This window comes from Malaclemys terrapin, chromosome 15, assembly GCF_027887155.1.
Source record: "Malaclemys terrapin pileata isolate rMalTer1 chromosome 15, rMalTer1.hap1, whole genome shotgun sequence".
NCBI lineage: Eukaryota > Metazoa > Chordata > Testudines > Emydidae > Malaclemys > Malaclemys terrapin.
The window spans coordinates 3,332,354-3,353,701 of record NC_071519.1 but is presented as its reverse complement, the minus strand read 5'-3'; the positions used below and the strand labels follow the sequence as shown (position 1 = coordinate 3,353,701).

The 21,348-nt window shown below is 56.9% G+C and overlaps 1 protein-coding gene across 1 annotated transcript in view; it reads right to left on the bottom strand.

The window, feature by feature from the left end:
- The window catches only part of DNAH2 (dynein axonemal heavy chain 2), a 143,964-nt gene that overhangs the window by 95,743 nt on the left and 26,873 nt on the right, over positions 1-21,348 (bottom strand). Inside the window, 10 exon segments of the mRNA XM_054005333.1 lie at positions 10,811-11,003; positions 11,563-11,710; positions 12,706-12,894; positions 14,299-14,538; positions 14,845-15,001; positions 16,955-17,101; positions 17,206-17,420; positions 19,430-19,612; positions 20,044-20,173; positions 20,672-20,877. Coding sequence (XP_053861308.1) covers positions 10,811-11,003; positions 11,563-11,710; positions 12,706-12,894; positions 14,299-14,538; positions 14,845-15,001; positions 16,955-17,101; positions 17,206-17,420; positions 19,430-19,612; positions 20,044-20,173; positions 20,672-20,877 — 1,808 coding nt within the window.

Below are 21,348 nucleotides of genomic sequence, written 5' to 3'. Positions count from 1 at the left end.
GGTGCCGATCTAGAGATGTTCCATCTCTACGCGGTGCCGGCGATCGGTGCCGAGATCGCGATCGGTACCGATGGCCTCGCCGGTGCCGGGAGTCGGACCTGGATCGAGACGATGACCTAGAGTAGGCCCGGTGCCGGGAGCGGCCTCTCGAAATCGAACGTCGATCGTATCGGTGCCAAGAGCTACGTCTCGACGTTGATCGGTGCCGACGATCATAACGGTGCCGAGATGTAGAGCGGTGCCGCGATGATCTTGGCCGCGAGTACGACCGGTGCCGAGATGATATCCGGCGCCGGGACTGCGAGCGGCGAGGGGACCTGCTTCGGGACCTGGATCGGTGCCGCGGTTCCAGCCCTTGTGATGGAGGGCGCATCAAGGCAGGTTTTCCCCTAGATTGGACCGTGCGAGTCAACGGTGCCGACGGTGCCGGTGGTTGTGGCGGTGCCGGCTCCGTGAGAGCGATCAAGTCTCTCGCCGTCGCGAAAGTCTCCGGTGTCGACGGGAGGCACTGTATCACCGCCGGTCTCGGTGGTGACTCTGTCCGCACCGGACTCAACGGCCTTGGAGCCGCAGTCGACGGTGCTGGAGGCACCTGTTTCCGGTGCTCCACAGGTGGACGCGGCTCTACCCCCGGCACCGGGGGAGCCGGCGTCTTCGGCACTGAGGTCCCCGCCTTATGGGATTTTTTATGTCCCGGGGATGATGAACGGTGCCGAGGCACTTGTTGTGAGTGCGGTGCCGATGAGGTCCGGTGCCGTGGAGGCTTGTCTGCCGTGGTCGGCATGGTCGGTGCCGCTGGGGCACTGCGCACCGAGGTGCTAGGTGCCGGGGCCTGGCGCGCCGATGGAGCGTCCGGGCTAAGTGCTGCCTCCATAAGGATTTGCCGGAGTCGAAAGTCCCGCTCCTTCTTGGTCCTCGGTTTGAAGGCCTTACAGATCTTGCACTTATCTGTTTGATGGGACTCCCCCAGGCACTTCAGACACGAGTCGTGCGGGTCGCTCGTTGGCATATGCTTAGCGCAGGAGGCGCACTGCTTGAAGCCGGGAGCCTTGGGCATGAGCCCGACCACGCGGCCGGGGAAAAAAGGGGGGAGACAACCCCCTTAATCCCCCTTTTTTTAACTATATAACAACTATAACAAGTGGATAACCAACTATATAACTATAAACTACTAAAACTACAACTATAACTGTGAATAACTGGATAAGCTAGGGAGAGTGGAGAACAGCTACGCCGCGCTCCACAGTTCCAACGACCGTCAGGGGCGGTAAGAAGGAACTGAGGGGGCGCCGGGTCGGCTGGGGTATATATTCAGCGCCATGAAGGCGCCACTCTAGGGGGCTCCACAGCCGACCCGCCGGTGTTGCTAGGGTAGAAAATCTTCCGACGATCGTGCACGCGGCGCGCGCACACCTAATGGAATGGATATGAGCAAGCACTCGAAGAAGAACAGATCTGTACAGACACATGCCTAGAACCCCGACCAGGGGTATTCTATTTGCTACCCAAGATCCATAAACCTGGAAATCCTGGACGCCCCATCATCTCAGGCATTGGCACCCTAACATCAGGCTTGTCTGGTTATGTGGACTCTCTCCTCAGACCCTACGCTACCAGCACTCCCAGCTATCTTCGAGACACCACTGACTTCCTGAGGAAACTACAATCTATTGAAAGAACAGGAGTACTTGTGGCACCTTAGAGACTAACAAATTTATTAGAGCATAAGCTTTCGTGGACTACAGCCCACTTCTTCGGATGCATATAGAGTGAAAGTTTTTTCTTCCACGAAAGCTTATGCTCTAATAGATTTGTTAGTCTCTAAGGTGCCACAAGTACTCCTGTTCTTTTTGTGGGTACAGACTAACACGGCTGCTACTCTGAAACCTACAATCCATTGGTGATCTTCCAGAAAACACCATCCTGGCCACTATGGACATAGAAGCCCTTTACACCAATATTCCACACAAAGATGGACTACAAGCTATCAGGAACAGTATCCCCGATAATGTCACAGCTAACCTAATGGCTGAACTTCGTGACTTTGTCCTCACCCACAACTATTTCACATTTGGGGACAATATATACCTTCAAGTCAGCAGCACTGCTATGGGTACCCGCATGGCCCCACAATATGCCAACATTTTTATGGCTGACTTAGAACAACGCTTCCTTAGCTCTCGTCCCCTAATGCCCCTACTCTACTTGCGCTACATTGATGACATCTTCATCATCTGGACCCATGGAAAAGAAGCCCTTGAGGAATTTCACCATGATTTCAATAATTTCCATCCCACCATCAACCTCAGCCTAGATCAATCCACACAAGCGGTCCATTTCCTGGACACTACTGTGCTAATAAGCGATGGTCACATAAATACCACCCTATACCGGAAACCTACTGTCACGGAGTATTGGGGGACTCAGGGCCCTGCACCCCCGGCTTCCTGCGATTCACCATGACTCTCAGCCAGCCAGTAAAGCAGAAGGTTTATTTAGACGACAGGAATACAGTCCAAGACAGGTCTTGCAGGCACAGACAACAGGGCCCCCCTCAGTTAGGTCCAGCTTGGGGTCCCAGGGCATCCCAGCCCACCCCCCTTTGGGGGGTCAGAGCCATCTCTGCCTCCCAACCATCTCTCCAGCCTGCTTCCAGCACTCTGCCTTCAGCGACCCCTCCCACAGCCTTTGTTCAGTTTCCCGGGCCCCGGAGTCACCTGGCCTCCAACCCCTTCCTGGGTTCTCATGTTACAAGCTCAGGTATGTTCCCTCGGGCAGACTCCCATCCCCCGATGCAGACCATCCTAGCCACACTCGCCTGTCAGCATTCACACACCCCAGCAAGAACAGTCCCAGTTCGTCACATCTCTCCCCCCTTCGAGACCGAACTGAGCGGGGTCACTTTAGCCAGTGACCTGGGGAAGTTCGAACCTATCCCCGTTCCCATGGATGCCCCCGCATCCCTCCCATTCCTTGGTGGGAATTACACCAGGCCCCTCCAGTTTCACGCCCCCCCTTAGGTCGGGGGTGCTTGATGGCACTCGCAGTTCGCATGTGGGAAGGTTTATACGGCCTGTGCCCTTTTTCCACCCCCATACCTCTGGGGTTCCAACTGGGCTGTGGTCTTCTCCCAGCGCTCCAGTCTGGAGGTCTGTGCTTTGGGCTCCCTTGGTTTAGAGCCGCCCTTTTAACCTTGGCCACCCTCCGGAAAGGATCCTTTATGCTGGGCAAGGGTCCTAAAGCTGTTTTCCCCTTGTCCCAGGCCTTCCTCCCCCTCTGACAGGGGTCACAGGATCCGCAGTACTGTCGAACAGTAACAAAGACCCCAGGCCAGTAAAAGCTCCGTAGCAGCCTCTGCTGGGTACGCCAGGTTCCCTGGTGCCCTGAGAGGGGAATGTCATGGGCCCGGCACAGCAGCTGGCGGCGATACTTCTGGGGTACCACCAGCTGCCTCCTGATCCCCCCTGACTCCATTTTCCCTGGGGGAGCCCATTCTCGGTACAGGAACCCCTTCTCCCACAGGAACCTTTTCCGGCCACCTCGTCCCATGGTCTGTACTGCATTGAGGTCAGCCAGGTCCCTTATCTTCCGCAAGGAGGGATCTCTCTGCAACTCGGCCTGGAACTCAGCAGCTGGGACAGGGATGGCCACCTGCTCTTTCTCGCCCGCTGGGTCTGAAGCTGCAGCCTCCCTGAGCCGTGTCCCTGGGCGTTCCCTCCCCACCAGGTTAGGGTCCTGCGCCTCAGGCAAGGCACCCCCCCCCAAGGCCAGGGCGCAGTGCCCCTCGCCGGCTCTGACTGCGGGTCACCACCAGTGCCCTTTGGGGGTTGCTTGGCCAGTTCTCCAGGTCCCCCCCCATCAATACCTCAGTGGGCAAATACGGGTGTACCCCCACATCCTTGGGGCCCTCCTTGGCCCCCCACTTCAGGTGTACCCTTGCCACGGCCACTTTGACTGGTGTTCCGCCCACCCCCGTCAGGGTCAGGTAGGTGTTGGGCACCACCTGATCTGGGGCCACCACCTCGGGCCGGGCCAGCGTCACCTCTGCGCCCGTATCCCAGTATCCATCGACCTTCCTCCCATCCACCTCCAGGGGAACAAGGTACTCTCTCCGGAGGGACAGCCCCGCGCCTACCGTATAAACCAAAAACCCTGAGTCTGGAGCATCCAGCCCCCTAGAGGAGCTGGCCTGGAGCTCTCCTCCCTCCTTAGCAGGTGGTACTCTGCCAGCCCCCCTTCCCTGGGAATGCTGCCTCTCGCCGGGCTGGGTCTCTACCCAGTCAACCCTCTGTGGGTTCGGTCTGCTCAGTCTGTCCCTGAGCCTGGGGCACTGGGCCCGTATGTGGCCTTTTTGGCCACAGTGGTAGCAGCCCATGTCCCATGGGTCCCCTTGAGTGGGTCGGATGGTCCTGATGCCGGATGCTCCCCTCTGATGGTTTTTTTCTGTATTTTCCCACGGGAAGGTCCCAGGGTGACTCTCTCTCTGCATTGTGGTGGGACTGTTCCTTTGGGACTCCTCCCTGTTATCTCCTGACCGGCTCTTTACAAACTCATCGGCCAGCCGGCCTGCATGTCGCGGGTTCTCTGGCTTTCTGTCCACCAACCACAGCCTCAGGTCGGATGGGCACCGCTCATACAGTTGCTCCAGTACCAGCAGTTTGACCAGGTCCTCCTTCGTCTGGGCCCCATCAGCCCACTTGCTGGCGTATCCTTCCATGCGGACGGCTAGTTGCAGATATGAGATCTCAGGGGTTTTATCCTGACTCCGGAACCTTTCCCGGTACATCTCAGGAGTCAGCCCAAACTCACGTAGCAGGGCCTTTTTGAATAGTTTGTAGTCCCCTTTCTCTGCCTCCTCCAGTTGGCGGTACAATGCCACGGCTTTGGGGTCCAGTAAGGGGGTAAGGACCCGGAGTCTGTCCGCGGGATCAACCCGGTGCAGCTCGCAGGCCGTCTCAAAGGCCTCCAGGAAGTCATCCATGTCCTCCCCCTCCTTGCGTGGGGCCAGGATGCACTTATCAAAGCTCTGTGCAGTCCTGGGTCCCCCCTCACTCACCGCAGCCGGGGGTTCGCTGCCCTTCAGTCTCGCCAGTTCCAGTTCATGCTGACGCTGTCTCTCATTCTCCTCCCGTTCATGCTGATGCTGTCTCTCTTCACGCTGATGCTGTCTCTCTTTCTCCTCCCGTTCATGCTGACGCTGTCTCTCTTCATGCTGTCTCTGTTGTTCACGATCCTCCAGCTCTCTCAGTTTTAGCTCTTTCTCCCATTCCAGCCAATTCCGCTCCCCGGATGCCGAACATCGCCGGGAGGATCCTCTGCTGGCCGGCGAGCTTCGCCGGGAGGGTCCCTTGCTGGCCGGGGGGGGTCACGGCGCCTTCGGTATTTGCTGGGCTCCTCCCCACCCTTCCCCTAGGCATAGGAAGGAGGGGTCTCGGGAAGCCCTCAGCAGCCGGCTGACCACTCCCAGCTGGGACAGACACTGGTGCCTGCGCTGCATTTGCCAGGCTGCTTCCCTGAGACACAGGGATCAGTTCATTCGCGCGATCTTCCGCCTCCAGCCGGGCAATGAGCTGTTCTTTGGTGAGCCTCCCACTGCGCAGCCCCCTCTGCTTGCACAGCTCCACCAGGTCGCTCTTAAGCCGCTTGGCATACGTCTTTCTGCTGGCCACTCACCGGCCTGTGTGCTCGCAGCTCCCCACAGTTCCCAGGGAGACCCCTAGTGTGCCAGCCCTTCTCGAGGTCACCACCTCTCTGCCAGGGTTGAGCTGCAGACTCCTCCGCCCCTGGGACCACTCGCTGCGATCCCCCCGGGGGACCCTGTTACTGCAAAAGTCCTTCTCGCTGGTCACACACTCCCAGGGGTAATAACCGTCTCTCTCTCACTCTTCAGCACGCCTGATCCCCGTCAATCCCCCTTCGTTTTACTGCTCCCCAGTCACTTACTGCAGGAAGCGCCGTCCACGGGGTGCAGTAGATCCCACCGCTGCCACCAGTTGTCACGGAGTATTGGGGGACTCAGGGCCCTGCACCCCCGGCTTCCTGCGATTCACCATGACTCTCAGCCAGCCAGTAAAGCAGAAGGTTTATTTGGATGACAGGAATACAGTCCAAGACAGGTCTTGCAGGCACAGACAACAGGGCCCCCCTCAGTTAGGTCCAGCTTGGGGTCCCAGGGCATCCCAGCCCACCCCCCTTTGGGGGGTCAGAGCCATCTCTGCCTCCCAACCATCTCTCCAGCCTGCTTCCAGCACTCTGCCTTCAGCGACCCCTCCCACAGCCTTTGTTCAGTTTCCCGGGCCCCGGAGTCACCTGGCCTCCAACCCCTTCCTGGGTTCTCATGTTACAAGCTCAGGTATGTTCCCTCGGGCAGACTCCCATCCCCCGATGCAGACCATCCTAGCCACACTCACCTGTCAGCATTCACACACCCCAGCAAGAACAGTCCCAGTTCGTCACACCTACTGACCGCTACACTTACCTACATGCCTCCAGCTTCCATCCAGGACACACCACACGATCCATTGTCTACAGCCAAGCTCTAAGATATAACCGCATTTGCTCCAATCCCTCGGATAGAGACAAGCACCTACAAGATCTCTATCAAGCATTCTTAAAACTACAATACCCACCTGCTGAAGTGAAAAAACAGATTGACAGAGCCAGACGAGTACCCAGAAGTCACCTCCTACAAGACAGGCCCAACAAAGAAAATAACAGAACACCACTAGCTGTCACCTTCAGCCCCCAACTAAAACCTCTCCAGCGCATCATCAGAGATCTACAACCTATCCTGAAACATGATCCTTTACTCTCACAGATCTTGGGAGACAGACCTGTCCTCGCTTACAGACAACCCCCCAACCTAAAGCAAATACTCACCAGCAACCACACATCACTGAACAAAACCACTGACCCAGGAACCTATCCTTGTAACAAAGCCCGATGCCAACTCTGTCCACATATCTATTCAAGTGACATCATCATAGGACCTAATCACATCAGCCATACCATCAGGGGCTCGTTCACCTGCACATCTACCAATGTGATACATGCCATCATGTGCCAGCAATGCCCCTCTGCCATGTACATTGGCCAAACCGGACAGTCTCTACGCAAAAGAATTAATGGACACAAATCTGACATCAGGAATCATAATACTCAAAAACCAGTGGGAGAACACTTTAACCTGTCTGGTCATTCAGTGACAGACCTGCGGGTGGCTATATTACAACAGAAAAACTTCAAAAACAAACTCCAACGAGAGACTGCTGAGCTGGAATTGATATGCAAACTAGACACAATCAACTCCGGTTTGAATAAGGACTGGGAATGGCTGAGCCATTACAAACATTGAATCTATCTCCCCTTGTAAGTATTCTCACACTTCTTATCAAACTCTCTGTACTGGGCTATCTTAATTATCACTTCAAAAGTTTTTTTTTTTTCTCTTACTTAATTGGCCTCTCAGAGTTGGTAAGACAACTCCCACCTGTTTATGCTCTCTGTATGTGTGTATATATATCTCCTCAATATTTATTCCACTCTATATGCATCCGAAGAAGTGGGCTGTAGTCCACGAAAGCTTATGCTCTAATAAATTTGTTAGTCTCTAAAGTGCCGCAAGTACTCCTGTTCTTTTTGCGGATACAGACTAACACGGCTGCTACTCTGAAACCTGAGTTCAGTTAGGTTCTCGCTTAACCTATTAACCAGGGCAGGGCCGGCTCCAGGCACCAGCCCACCAACCATGTGCTTGGGGCGGCGCCTGGAGGGGGGCAGCACGGCGCGGCGCTCTGGCCCGAGAGCGGGGCCACGACTGGGCTCGCCGCCCTCCCGCCGGCGCTCTGGCCACCGGCGAGAGCGGAGAGCCCCAGCCGGGCTCTCCGCCCTCCCCCGGTGCTCTGGCCGCCGGGGAGAGGGGAGAGCTGAAAGCCCCATCCGGGCTCTCCGCCCTGCTCCCGGCGCTCTGGCCACCAGGGAGAGCGGAGCCATGGCCGGGCTCGGTGCCCTCCCCTGCCGCGCTGGGGGGGGGGGGGGGTGGCGGGTGAACCAGGGCTAGATTCCAAAGGGAACACCACTGAATCTAGAGGAAATAGATTTATTACATTTTACCAACGAGATTAGATTTCAGACTCGATCAGAGATTAGTGCAGGGGTCCCCAATGCGGTGCCCGCTGGGGCATCTAAGTGCGCCCGCGTACTGGCCGGCGGACGAGCATCTGCTGAAATGCCGCCGAGAAGTGGCATCGCCGCCTAAATGCCGCCGATTTTCAGCAGCATTTTGGTGGCGACGCCTCTGGATGACGCTGCTTCTAGGCGGCATTTCGGCGGCGATGCCTATTGACGTTGGCATTTCGGCGGATGCTCGTCCGCCGCCACAGTCCTCCGTGGCTCGTCGTCTGGCACCCGTCAGACGAAAAAGGTTGGGGATCACTGGATTAGTGGATTATAATCTCATCCAGCAGAGAACATTTGGATGGAGAAAGCCTAAATGCAATCAGGAGCTGCCCTGTGTGGGATTCTGAAGTTGCCTCAGGCAAAAGGAGCATTTAATAAAGGAGCAGGGAATGCTTCATGGCGATGCAACAGGAGCAGCCGCTGTGAGGAAGGAGAAATTCGCTCCCTCCAAACGATTTGTTAATTGAAACGTGTTTTGATGTCTTTGCTCCTGACTCATCCAAGCGAGGTCAGCAGGTGGAGGACAGTTCCAGCCCCGAGGGATCTTATTAAATCTTCCGGACTAGTCCATTAATTAATTCCCTGTCTCCAGGTCACTGGAAACACGAGGCCGAACTTTATTAAACAAGGAAACCAAAAAGGGCCCCAGAAGAGACAGAGGCAGAGAGGGGCACCCAGCTCTGGAGAACAGGCAGAGATGGATGGGGAGGCAGCGTCCCTCCCACCTCTCTCTAGTTACGGATCCAAATTTACCTCCGTCCTGCACTGAGCCTGAAAATTGTGTGTGTCAAACGCTGAGTCAGCACAGCACCCAGGATGGGAAAATGCTGCTTGTGCTGAAGAAATTAATCCTGCATCACTCCTCCGAGCAGCTGGTTTTCAAGTGGGCCTCGTTCTGGGGCTTTGTTCCACCTTCTGGCTCACAACTGGGCCATGCCAAGGCGGGAGGCTCAGATCACGCTGTGGAATCGCTCTTCCCGGGGCTGCTCTAAACGGCTTTGGGGGCTTTAATGGGGAGTTTTTCTCCGCACTGTTGAAACGCATTTGAGGAAGTGGAGAGTAGAAAGCCCATAAGCGGCCATGGAAACTAAAGTATCCCACAGGCAAAAATGCAATTGGTTTAGGGAGTGGTTACACTGTAATAACAACCGATGCCAGGGCCCGGCTCACAGCACGGCTCTCTCCTGACCTGCTTACAGCACAAGTCCGTTGCTAGTCGTTTGTTATCTTCCTTCAGAGACTGAGGAAAGCAAACCAGAACTGCCAAGACACAACCAGGCCTCAACTGCGGAAGTGCCTGATCTCACTGCTGGAACGCCTCACCCCATTAGTGCTTTTCCTCCATCCCAGGAGGGCAGCATCTTTATCCCCATTTTCCAGAGGGGGAAACCGAGGCAGAGAGGTGCCCGGACTTGCCCCAGGGCACCCCGAAGGCTAGTAACGGAGCTGGGAAAAGAACCCAGGTCTTGTGAGTCCCAATCCGGTGCTCTGAGCGCTGGAGAAGAAAGGCTTCTAAGCCAGCCACTTGTCGCTAACAGAGCCCTCACCGCGATGCCTGCAGGGAAGCTATACAAAGGATCTGCTTGTCTGTGTTTCTCTGACTCTTAACAACAACAACAAAAATTGCTTGCGACATTTGCATGTAAACAGACTTTTGCTTTCTTAAGAATTCAGCTGCTCCTGCTGCTTCCTCTCCCAATCCCGTCATTCACACAGCGCGGAAAGCTTGCCACCTCCGGGGCGGGGCACGGCCCCCCCCCCACCGGCACACACCGCGGTGGGCCGCAGCATGTTCCAACAGGAAGCACAGGCAATACTGCGGCGGTTGAAACAGCAGGGGCGATTTCGAGCGGCAGAATGGAACCGACCCGCCCCCGCTGCTCCCCGGCACCTCCTGGGGATCGGCGCCGTCTGTGGGGAGAATGCCCCCTACCGACCCACCCCTGCTGCTCCCCGGCACCTCCTGGGGATCAGCGCCGTCTGTGGGGAGAATGCCCCCTACCGACCCACCCCTGCTGCTCCCCGGCACCTCCTGGGGATCGGCGCCGTCTGTGGGGAGAGTGCCCCCTACCGACCCACCCCCGCTGCTCCCTGGCACCTCCTGGGGATCAGCACCGTCTGTGGGGAGAGTGCCCCCTACCGACCCACCCCCCCTGCTCCCCGGCACCTCCTGGGGATCAGCACCCCCTACCGACCCACCCGCACCACTCCCAGGCTCCTCCCGGGGATCAGCGCCATCTGTGGGGAGAGTGCCCCCTACCGACCCACCCCCACTGCTCCCCGGCACCTCCCGGGGATCGGTGCCGTCTGTGGGGAGAGTGCCCCCTACCGACCCACCCCCGCTGCTCCCCGGAACCTCCCGGGGATCGGCGCCGTCTGTGGGCAGAGTGCCCCCTACCGACCCACCCACGCTGCTCACCAGGACTCTGATTTTCCTTTGCATCTCACATTCAATATTGAACAGGGCAGGCCTGGCTTCGCTTGTGAACTATGTCCATTTCAAAAGGGCAAGGGGGTGGACTTCCCTGAATCTGAAGGCTCTTGGCCCTCATCAGTACAGGTACAAGAGACCCATCTGGTCCACGAGGGGCATGCAGGATTCGAGCATCCATGGACACAGGTCCTCCCTTACCGAGCAGTGTCTGCATCGAAGGAAGACACAAGTGGGTTGAGGTGCCGGTAGCGGTTAATGAAGGAGTCCTTGTTGACCTCCCAGATCTCCCGGTAGACATCCCAGGTCTTCAGGTACGCCTGGAGGTGCGTGGCATTTGCTTGCATGCCCCCACTGATCAGTGCCTGGATTTTCTTGATATCCTCATCACGCTCTGAGTGAGGAGGGAGGACAAACAGGACAGTGACCAGCTGTTTCGATGCCCAAACAGCCAGTCCTAGTCCATCAGAACCCCTTGCTTCTCTTCCATGCTGGTTCTGCCAAGCCTCACCAGCCCGCTGGGAAATACTGGCCCTGTGTTAGAAGGGGAGGAAACTGAGGCACAGAAATGACTTCTAGGGGATTGGGTGTGCGCAGGCAGGAACTCATTCCATGACAGATGTAGGCTATATTCAGGCTAAGCCAGCTACCAAGTGCCACGGAGAGAAAATAAATAAAAATAAAGTGTTAGCGGCGAGGAAACTGAGCTAAAGGAAAATGTCAGGCTGGGAAATCGTCTCCTCCGGGGATAGGGTGGGAGCCGATTCATTGTGGTCTGAACACAGAGGGCATCGCTACACTGGCTTTTCAAACCCCCAGCGGCGAGTCTCGGAGCCCAGGTCTACCCAGGAAGTGCCTATCACGGGAACAAGACAGTGTGGATGCACAACTCAGCAAGGCAGCTGCAGACTCCCCCACAGGTAGCACATGAGAGCAGGGGGAGGTCTCCTTACCCACGAGGACCGAGATGGGATCGCGGTGGAATTTGCGTTTGGTCAGGATCTCTGGCAGGTGGCGGAAGACGGAGATGCTGGCGATGAGATGGCTGCTGATGTCATTGACCATATTCGCGAGCTGGGCCAGAGTTGGGGAAAACTCCACCTGGAAACTCAAAACAGCAGGTCCGGTGGAGAGAGGAACCCAACCCAGAAGAGGGGCAACGACTGCTCAGCGAACCCAAAGCGATCCACGGGGTGAGTGCTGGAAAATCTATTCCATTCCCACGTCTGCAAAAGCCCTTGCAGTGGCAGGCTGCAAGATCCCAGATCTGAAAATCCCGTCATTCTGATTTCCATCTTGCTTCCCCACCTCGCTCCCACGCACTGCTTGAGGAGTGCTACAGGTTACAGGCCAAACCCCCTAGTCCAACAGCTATGCTTGGGGGAAGACCAGGGCAAAGGTGGCCCAAAGCCACCATTATGGGTCTCTCGCTCATGGGGCTGATCTGCACTGGCTTGTACCTCCAACACAAGACTCAACAATCCTACAGTAGTGGTCAAAGGCACCATGGGCCCGTACTGTCAGCCAGGAAGCGCTAGGCCAGGCCTCAGGGATGATGGGGCCATGCTCCCTTGTCCCCTGGATACCCCCATGCAGCAGAAGCCCTTAGGGTCTGTCTACACTGCAGTGGAGAGGTGTGACTGCAGCACTTGTAGACATACCCGAGCTAGCTTTGATCGTTCTAGCTAGCTCTGGTAACAGCAGTGAAGCTGTGACAGCACGGGCAGCTGTCGTCTGTGGATGTACCCAGGGTCCTGGGTGGGCGGGATTAGAGGGAGAAAGAAAAGCAAGAAGGTAATCCGACAGCCGGGATTTTAAGGTCAAGTATCTTGTGCCAGGACAAGGCTTGAAGTGAACATGTTATCCTGGCACGACTGAGCAGCTGGGAATCCCAGCCTCCATTTCCGGCCCTGATGGCATGCGTAATATTGGCTCTTCCCTCTCTCACCGGCCCTTGGTCGAGCAGTGCTTCTGCGGGGACACTAATTCAGGACTGAACTCCCCACCACCACCACCCCGACATGCTGCTAATTCCTGGCAGGGACCTTGGGGCGGGGCTCAGATGGGTGTCTGAGGGCTGCAGTGGAAGGGCTCACCTGTGCAGATGGTGCCGGGTAGTTGTCCTGTAGGATCACCTTGACCCTGAACAGGGGATTAGGCGTGGTCTTACCATCTCCATTGATGGCCTTGGAGAGTTCCAGTAGGGACCATTTGACGTTGAGCCTGAAGGCCTCTTCCATCATTCTGTTCATCTTGATGGTGTAGGCCATCCAGTACTGCTGCACCTGAGGGGAGAAACAAGCCGGCTGAGAAAGGCAGCGAAGACAAGGAGGAGCCACCAGAGTGAGGGACAGCCAGGGTAAAAGACAGTCAGGGCTGCAGAACTGTGCTCCTGGCTCTGACCACTGGCCCTTCTGGCTGCGAAGGTGACCTTCGCTGTGTGACCCAAGTAGCTCCTCGGTCTGTCCACCTTGAAGAGCTGTAACTATTTCACTGCCACTCATTGAGATAGAAGCAACCAGGGAATGTCCTACTCTGTTGTCGGAAGTAGTGCCAGATACCAGGGCACAGGGGCAGGGTAAAATGGAGCAGCTAGACGCTGGCACGATTTGCTGGGGGCAACTCAACCTCCTCCTCCCTAATCTAATGTCGCCTCATGCCATGCCCAGGGGGGCCCTATGCCCACAACTTGCTGCAGAAAGAAACTGAGGGCCATAGAATTTAAGCCGTAAGGGTCTGCTGTATATCACAGACCATTACATTTCACCCAGCACCCTTATACTGAGTTAGACTAAAGTACCTCAGTCTTCGTAAGACTAAACTGTTGGGTCCTACAGGGTGTGACGAAGTGGGAATGTTCTTAATGTTTTCTCTGAATACTGTGCGAGTGCCTCAGTTTCCCCTATGCAGTTCTTAAGTATCAAGGTGGTGGGATAAGGGGGGATGATTGTTGCAGAGCCCTAGAGGGCCAGTGCGATGGTGTCTGCACAGAGAATGGCCGACACCCTGTCTCCTGGCCACTGATGGCCTGGACCCCTCCCCTGCAAGATGCCAACTGAAGGTGTTGGAGAACAAAGAGATCAGGTGACCTCCTGGCCTGGAAAAGAGACAAAGGCCAGAGGAGGGGCTGGAGAGTTTCAGTTTGCAGCTGGCTGGGGAAATGGAGGGAGCCCCAGGGCTGGGGTCTAAGCTCCCTGCCCCCCAAGATAGACCTGACTGAGGGGGTCTTGTTGTCTGTACCTACAAGCTCCATGTTGAACTGTGTTCCTGTCTTCTAATAAACGTTTTGTTTTACTGGCTGGCTGAGAGTCACGTCTGACTGTGGAGTTGGGGTGCAGGACCCTCTGGCTTCCCCAAGAGCCCCGCCTGTGCGGACTTGCTGCGGGAAGCACACGGCGTGGAAGGGGAGGCTGGATGCTCTGAGGTCAGACCCAGGAAGGTGGAAGCTGTGGAAGCTTCTTGCCCTGGAGGGGGTGGTGCTGGAAGGAGGCAAGTGAATGGAGTTGGGTAGGTAGGTGGGCGGGCAGGGACAGCCGTTGGAGAAGATGAAGAAGGTCTCTGCCACATTGTCCAGAACACAGGTCCTTACACAGAGATCTCCGGACAGAATCAAAACGAAGCACTGCATGCTGGGACCCGCTCCCAGAGCACTGCCTGCTGGGAACTGCCTGGCCCGGGCCTGGCCTTACCTCGGCGCTATCGTGTTTGAAGACTTCATAGGTTTGCCGCATGATGTTTATGACCTCCTCGTGGATACCCATCAGCTTCTGCTGCACCCAGGCCCGGTGCTCCTTCTGGTCCTCCTCAAACTCCAAGTCATTGTAGACCCGCTTGCCGGTGATCCGCACCAGCAGCGCCTCGCTGATCTGCTGGGCACTGTGAGCGATGGTCAGGGTGGCTGCCTTGTATTCATTCACAATGGTCTGCACCTGAGGGTCAGGGGCAGCAAGGCGGGCTCAGGGCAGGGCGCACTCCGATCAGGCACCTTAGGGCTCCAGGGTTTGACGGAGGTGAAACCCGATCAGCTACACCGGGGGGGGGTGTCGTCTGCCATGCTGGGTTCTCTGCTCCCTACCTCCACAGATGTGTATTAAGCAGCGAACACCCGTGTTCTGAGTTTCTCCCTCTCCACCTAAGCCTAGGCAGACTGAGCAGAGTGCGGGTCAATGGGACGCCTTAAGGATGGCGCTTTGGGGGCTGGCCGTGGGGGCAGCGGAGGCCAGAGGAAAGCTCACCTTGCTGGCGTGCAGTCGGCACTCACTGATGAAGGCCGTGCTGGCCCCTTTCAGCGACCAGTGCAGTTTCTTCAAGCCGGGCTGGATCTTCTTGTCCAGGTATCGGATCCGCTCCTTGAACAAGGCCCTCTCCTCCGGGGACAGCATCGCAATGATCCTAAGGAGGGCAGACGAGGAAGGCTTCTAGCCCCATCAGCAATTCAGATCTATGTCGTGCATTCGTCCCCCACCAGCCCACAGAACGGGCCTGGCTCCAGATGGGTGAGTCCCCAAGGCCCGATCTGTCTTTCCGATCACCTCCCAGACCGTGCCGGCTGCATCTTTGAGCTTGTTAACTTCCTGGCCTGGCTGGGTGACTTCCCCTCCCCCCGGGCCCCTGTTTCCCTATCTGTAAAATGGGCCTGCCCTCCTTTGGAAAGCACTTTGAGAGGTAGGGATTAATATTATTACAGATCGGCTGAAAGGAGGTTCCAACGGGGGCCATCGCTCTCCTCAGTCACTAGGGCCAGGCCGGGAAGTTAACAAGCTCAGAGATGCAGCCAGCACGGTCTGGGAGGGGATCGGAAAGTCAGATCGGGCTAGGCTGTGACCAGACCCCAGTCTGACCAGGACGGTTTTGGGGGGGAGGGGGGGTGGAATTCCGCCACCCCCGTCCCAGCCTGGGAGGATGTGGATCACCCAGTTACATCTGTTCCAAGCCAGCTGAGCGCCACGAGTCAGCCTGACACAAACACTCCCGCTGTGGTCACGTTAAAAATACACTTGCCAAAACGAACCTGTTTCAAGCAACACTTTCTCTGCAGAAAAACACCCCCACGTCACACTTTTAAAAATACCGGAGCCAAGCAAATTGAAAACCTCCCCCCACCCCCACCCCCCGACAGTTGAGTCATGAGACAGCTCCGACGGATGGTGGTACCAGACCGGTAGTGGTGAAGCCTGACTCACGGTGCGTCCTCCACGCAACCTCCCCCCAAAACACACACACTCCCCCAACCGATGGGCCTCGGCTCTTCTCTGGAGGGACCCGCTCCACCAGGGAGAGGGAGTTCTGGCTGCCAACGCGGGGGCCAATCAGCGTCAATTCTCCTGGTGGGGTTTGTGATGGGGACATCTGTTCTGCTAAGAACTGGATTCAGATCCCATCCCCCTACAATCCATTTACACGGGGGCCACCAAATGGGAATGACTTTCAGTCACTGCTGAAATAGAGAGATTAGAGCAGAGGCCTGGGGGCCACATCGGGTTTCCAAAATTGTATGGAGGGCCAGTTAGGGGAGCTCTGTGCCTGGCCCCCAACCCCTATCTGACCCCCCTGCTTCTTGCCCCCTGACAGCCCCCCGGGACCCGTGTCCCATCCAACCACCCCTTCTCCCTGACTGCCCCTGGAACCCCTGCCCCTGACTGCCCCCCCGCCCCTTCCAACCGCTCCCTTCCTGACTGCCCCCCCGGGACTCCTGCCCCATTTCAACCCCCCTGTTTCCCACCATCTGTCCACCCCGCCCCCTGTCCACCACCCCGAACTCCCCTGCCTCTACCCAACCCCCCTGTTCCCCACACTCTGACCGCCCCGACCCCTATCCACACCCCCGCGGTCTGTCCACCACCCCAAACTTCCCTGCCTCTATCCAACCCACAACCCTGCTCCCTGCCCCCTTACTGCGCTGCCTGGAGCTCCAGTGGCTGGCAGCACTACAGCCGCGCTGCCCAGAGCACCAGGACAGGCAGCCGTGCCTCCCGGCTGGAACCAGCCCCACCACCGCGCAGCACAGAGCACCGGGTCAGGCCGCGGCTCTGCCGCTGCGCTGCCCGGCAAGAGCTCACCTCCCCGCCGCCCACAGCCTTGCACCGGCAGGGGAGGGGCCGAGCCTCCTGGGCCAGGAGCTCAGGGCAGGAGGATCCTGCGGACCAGATGTGGCCCACAGGCCGTACTCTGGAAATCAGGCTTCTCTCTGCTCACTGATGCCTAGAACAACAGGTAGGCGACAGGTTCTGTGTCCCACTCCCAGCCGTCTGCTGAACAGCACGGCCAATGCCATACAGAGCTCAGGCCCTGCCTAGGAAAGCCGAGAGGGAGCCGACCAGCAGCGGCAGGGCAGGGATGGCAAACCTGTTATAGTCCCGGGCAACCAGGAGCAGGTTCTCGCGGAGGTTGCGCAGATCCTCCTTCCGGTCATAAACTTCCACCACATAGTGGGGGATCTCGAAGAGCAGCCGCTCCCAGTAATGGATTTCCACAAATAATTTCAGCAAGTCCCTGCGAAAGGAAGCAGAGGCGGTCGCGAAAGGAAGCAGAGGCGGTCGCGAAAGGCCTGTCTCACCCAGCGCCAGCCTGAGCCTGTCCCGCCCAGTCCCACTTACTTGTCAAAATTAATGTCCAGCATGCCGCTCTTCTCGGCGCTGGGGATCAGGAGCGGGGTGTCCAGGCGTTTCAGGCTGTCTTTGTCCAGGGTCTGCGCCCACTCCTGGAAGGTCTTCCTCTCAATCTCGTCCATGGCCTGGACAAGCAGCTGGTAGGCCTGAAAGCTCTCCTCCCCCGTCCCAATGTGGGGCAAGAAGTGGGCATTGGAAAGACACTGCAAGGCAGACAGAGAACTCCAGCCAGTGTTTCTACTTCCACTGGGGAGGAACTGGGGGGGGGCAGATTTTGCACAGGTGGGACAGAGGACGTTAGCTAGGAAGAGGGTTCATGGGGGTAGGGACTGCACCTCGATCCTGACTCCTCCCTCCGCTATTCCAGTCCTGAAATCCACTCAGCTCTGCTGATGTCCTTCATTCCTGACACACAGTCCCCATAGCTATTGCAACTCTGGACTACACACACACACAGATGCACACACCTACCTCTGCTGATGCCCCTCAGTCCCCACTTACAGCCCCTTGCTGTCCCAGCCCTGCACTCCCCAAACACTGCTAGGTCATTAGCTGATTGCTTGGGGAACAAGTGAAATCCGAAGATAAAATTCTCACTAGACGTTCAGCTCTTGCCAACCAGTGCGCACACATGGAGCCGCTTAGTCATGCGATAAAACAAACGGCGTTAGGGCAACCAAGAGCCATTGACAAGCGAGTGACAAGGCTGCTTCAAGCCTCCCGGTGTAGGGTTCTGCAACACCGTGCTGCTGGAGGTGCCCTCTTTCAGCCCACCCCTCTCACCCTGTTTGTTCCCCTCTCCATCCCTGGACTCTCAAGGGGTAAAAGATGGTTACTCACCTTTGTAACTCTTGTTCTTCGAGATGTGTTGCTCATATCCACTCCAGGGGGTGCCTCAGCCGACCCACCAAGTGTTGCTAGGGTAAAAAATCTTCTGACAATTGTGCACGCAGCGCGTGTACACCTAATTGGAATCGATATGAGCAAGCACTCGAAGAAGAACAGAAGAAACTGAGGAAGGCGGAGGCTGCATGACCCCTATATAACTACAGCCCCAACTGGGATGTCCCAAGAAAGAGTTCTTGAGGCCCCAGCCGGGCTCCACTCGCTGGCGAGTTCCAACGCTGTGCAGAACCCAGCACAAAAGTGGGAATATGCAGAGGGCACTGGGTAGAAAAGTGGTGTCCTGGCCAACTTGGGTGACTCCTTCAGCCGGCTACGGGCTTCTCCTTTGCATCCTGTTTTAAACTGCTGAGCAGCAACACTGTTAAACAGCAGCTGTGTCCCACACCAGAGGCAGCTGCATTTCAGTGCTGGGTTAGTGACACTGGCGTGTGACTGGCAAACTCCTGCAAGGCTCCACCCCAAGGGAAGCTGCCTTTCCATGGCGTGTTAAGCGATCATTATAGCTTGTAAAGCGCTTTGAGATCCTTCCCGATGAGAAATAGGAGCAGGAGGTATTTCTGCGTTCCAACAAGAGCTATGTTCCGGGACTGATGCAACCCACGACTGTATGACTAACACCTCATGCAGCGCAGAGAAACAGGAGCCACAGGGTGTTTGCCAGACAGAGGAGAGGTGAGCCCCACAACGCCGAGCCCTGCGCTGGGCAGGTAGGAAAGGCAGAGGTGATTTTTCAGGCCTAGATTTGGCAGTTTCAAGCCTGCACGTCCTGGAGGGTTTGTGATTGATGCTGGAAACGCTGTTCTGTTGTTACACAACGTATAATTAAACCTGTCAAAGGAACTCACTGACAGAGACTGTTATTGAGGCAAATAGTCAAAAACAGATGAGGCAGTTAGATGAATAAAAACAACATCTGCCATGACAATTGCTCGGGCAGAAATTCCAAGTCTTCAAGATACAGGGAGGGCTGACCGACAGGATGGCTTCAGCCATACATACACTCCCTCAAGCAACAACGGATAGTGCTGGCCTGAAACGGGGTGGCATGTTACACCTGGAAGCAGTAGGTGTTGGTGTCTAACTGGGTTTTCAGTCCTGCCCTCTCTCTCTGACGGGCAGACTTTGGAGTGTCTCTCCAAGAACACTCTCTCTCTCTCGGCACTGCCCCATAATCAGCTGCAAACAGGTCCCCAAGGAGAGCTCTGTCCCATTCGCCAGAGGTAGAAAGGGCCCCTGACGTGGGGGCATGAGACAGGGAGACATGGACGCTGGAACAGGGGTCTTGCCATGGACGTGGGATCCTCACCTTTAGGGGTCTGTCGATGCGCCGGCGCAGAGCCCGCAGCCAGTGCGCCAGGCCTGAATAATGGCACATGTGCGGCGGCAGGAACGGTAGCTTCTTGCTCAGCTCCTTGTTGACCAGGGAGAGCTCTCGGTTGAACAGCATGTAGACGTCCACGGCTTTCTTGTCAAAGGTGCGCTTGATGGCCTGGGGGAGGGAAGAGGCCAGCGGAGCCCCATAGGGGTGTGAGGCGCTGGGCCAACGCCACTAGCCCACACAATACAGCAGCTGCACCAGCAACCCACTCCCCATCTAGGGGCTGGTCCCCCCAACTTCCCTGGAAGATGCACTCGTTGACATAACCCGTACTCCCCAGCAAACCAGTCTGGGAGCAGCCTTCCCACAGCTCACAACAAGCCTGCACCCCCTGACGGCCATGTCTGAGAACTGCCCCCACTCAGAACCACCTGGTCCAGAGGCTGTTCCCCATGGACACCCCAATCTCCCCTGTTCCAGGAGCTTCCAAACTTCCCAGCTAGCCGGTCAATAGCTAGCTAGGAGTTTGGCATCTGTGTCTGGAAAGGTTACTTGTCTTCGGGACACAGCGCTCTGCTAGGGTCCTGGCACTGGCCCCGTACCTCTCGTGCGGAGAGGTGGTGGAAGATGTCCTGGATCTCCACGCCATGCTCCACGTCCCGCACCGTCTCGAAGGCCGAGGTGATCAGGTTTTGGGTCATCACCTCCAGGTCTTTGACGCCAGAACGGAACCTAGCATGTCAGGGCGGCGGGAAGGGAAACAGCAAACAGAGGACACAAATTCATCCCCACCTTGCTGGGACAACACCCCCACCCCGCCCCAACAGGCCGTGTCTCCACTTTTCCCAGCATGCCTACCACTCACACAGTCTCGCCCCCTGCAACGTATCACCCCCACCCAGGAGTCGACTCCCTGTCCCCCTGTCCACTCATCCACTATCCCTTGCTCTGTGACAATGGATCCGTCTGTAACCTCCTGCCCTCTCGACCTGACGATACGGAGGGAGTGCCTCTGTGACACGGAGCTGACTCCATTCTTCCACTGCTGGACACGGGGGTAGGAAATGGGGCCAATCCGTCCCTGCCAGCTCAGGCCCCTGCCAATGCTCTTAGTCCAGGCCTGACCCATGCAGTCTCAGCACACTGGGCTGACCCCCATGCCCACTGCGAGAGCTGCCAGAGGGGGAAGACTCTGCCACCTGGTCCTGCAAGCCAAGGGCCCCCTCTCACCGGTTAAAATCCTCGTGCCAGAACGTGTTCTTCACGTCCAGGATCCCCCCCTTCATGTTCCGCAGGGTGTGCAGGTGCTTCTGAAAGGTCTCCTCTATCTCCAGCAGGTTCCGGGTCATCTGGGGACCCCGGTGCCCAAAGAAACAGGGCAGCGGGGTCTGCTTCCCGTCCTCCCAGCGGGCGAAGTGCTGCTGGCAGTCGCAAACCTGTTGGCAAGTGCACCACCGCATTTTCGGGTTTGCCTTCCCATTGCTCGGCATGAATCCCACCCTCACCCCCATTGACTAGCTTCGGACACATTTCTAGGCTGTGGGAGCACCTAGTGGCTGCTGGGAGATGTAGTTTAACCCCATCCCATCTTGGCAGGGCAGCCACCCACCCTCATGTTATTATCGTTATCTATATAATAAGATTCCAGGGCTGTCACCCGTCTGTGTGTCACTCTGGAGCCTTAAATGTCTGTTGAGTCAGTGAGGAGGGATGGAAACACCTACAAACATGCTTGGGAGCTCTTGCTGTTCAGAATATCACCAAGTTCAACCATCACTGGGGTTTGCCATCTGCTACCGCCCAATTTTTAAGGTCCCAGCTATTCTGACTTTACGAATTACACCTGTGCAAAGCAAGGCATGTATCTGTCATGCCCAGAGTCCGTGATATCAACCAAACATCTGTCA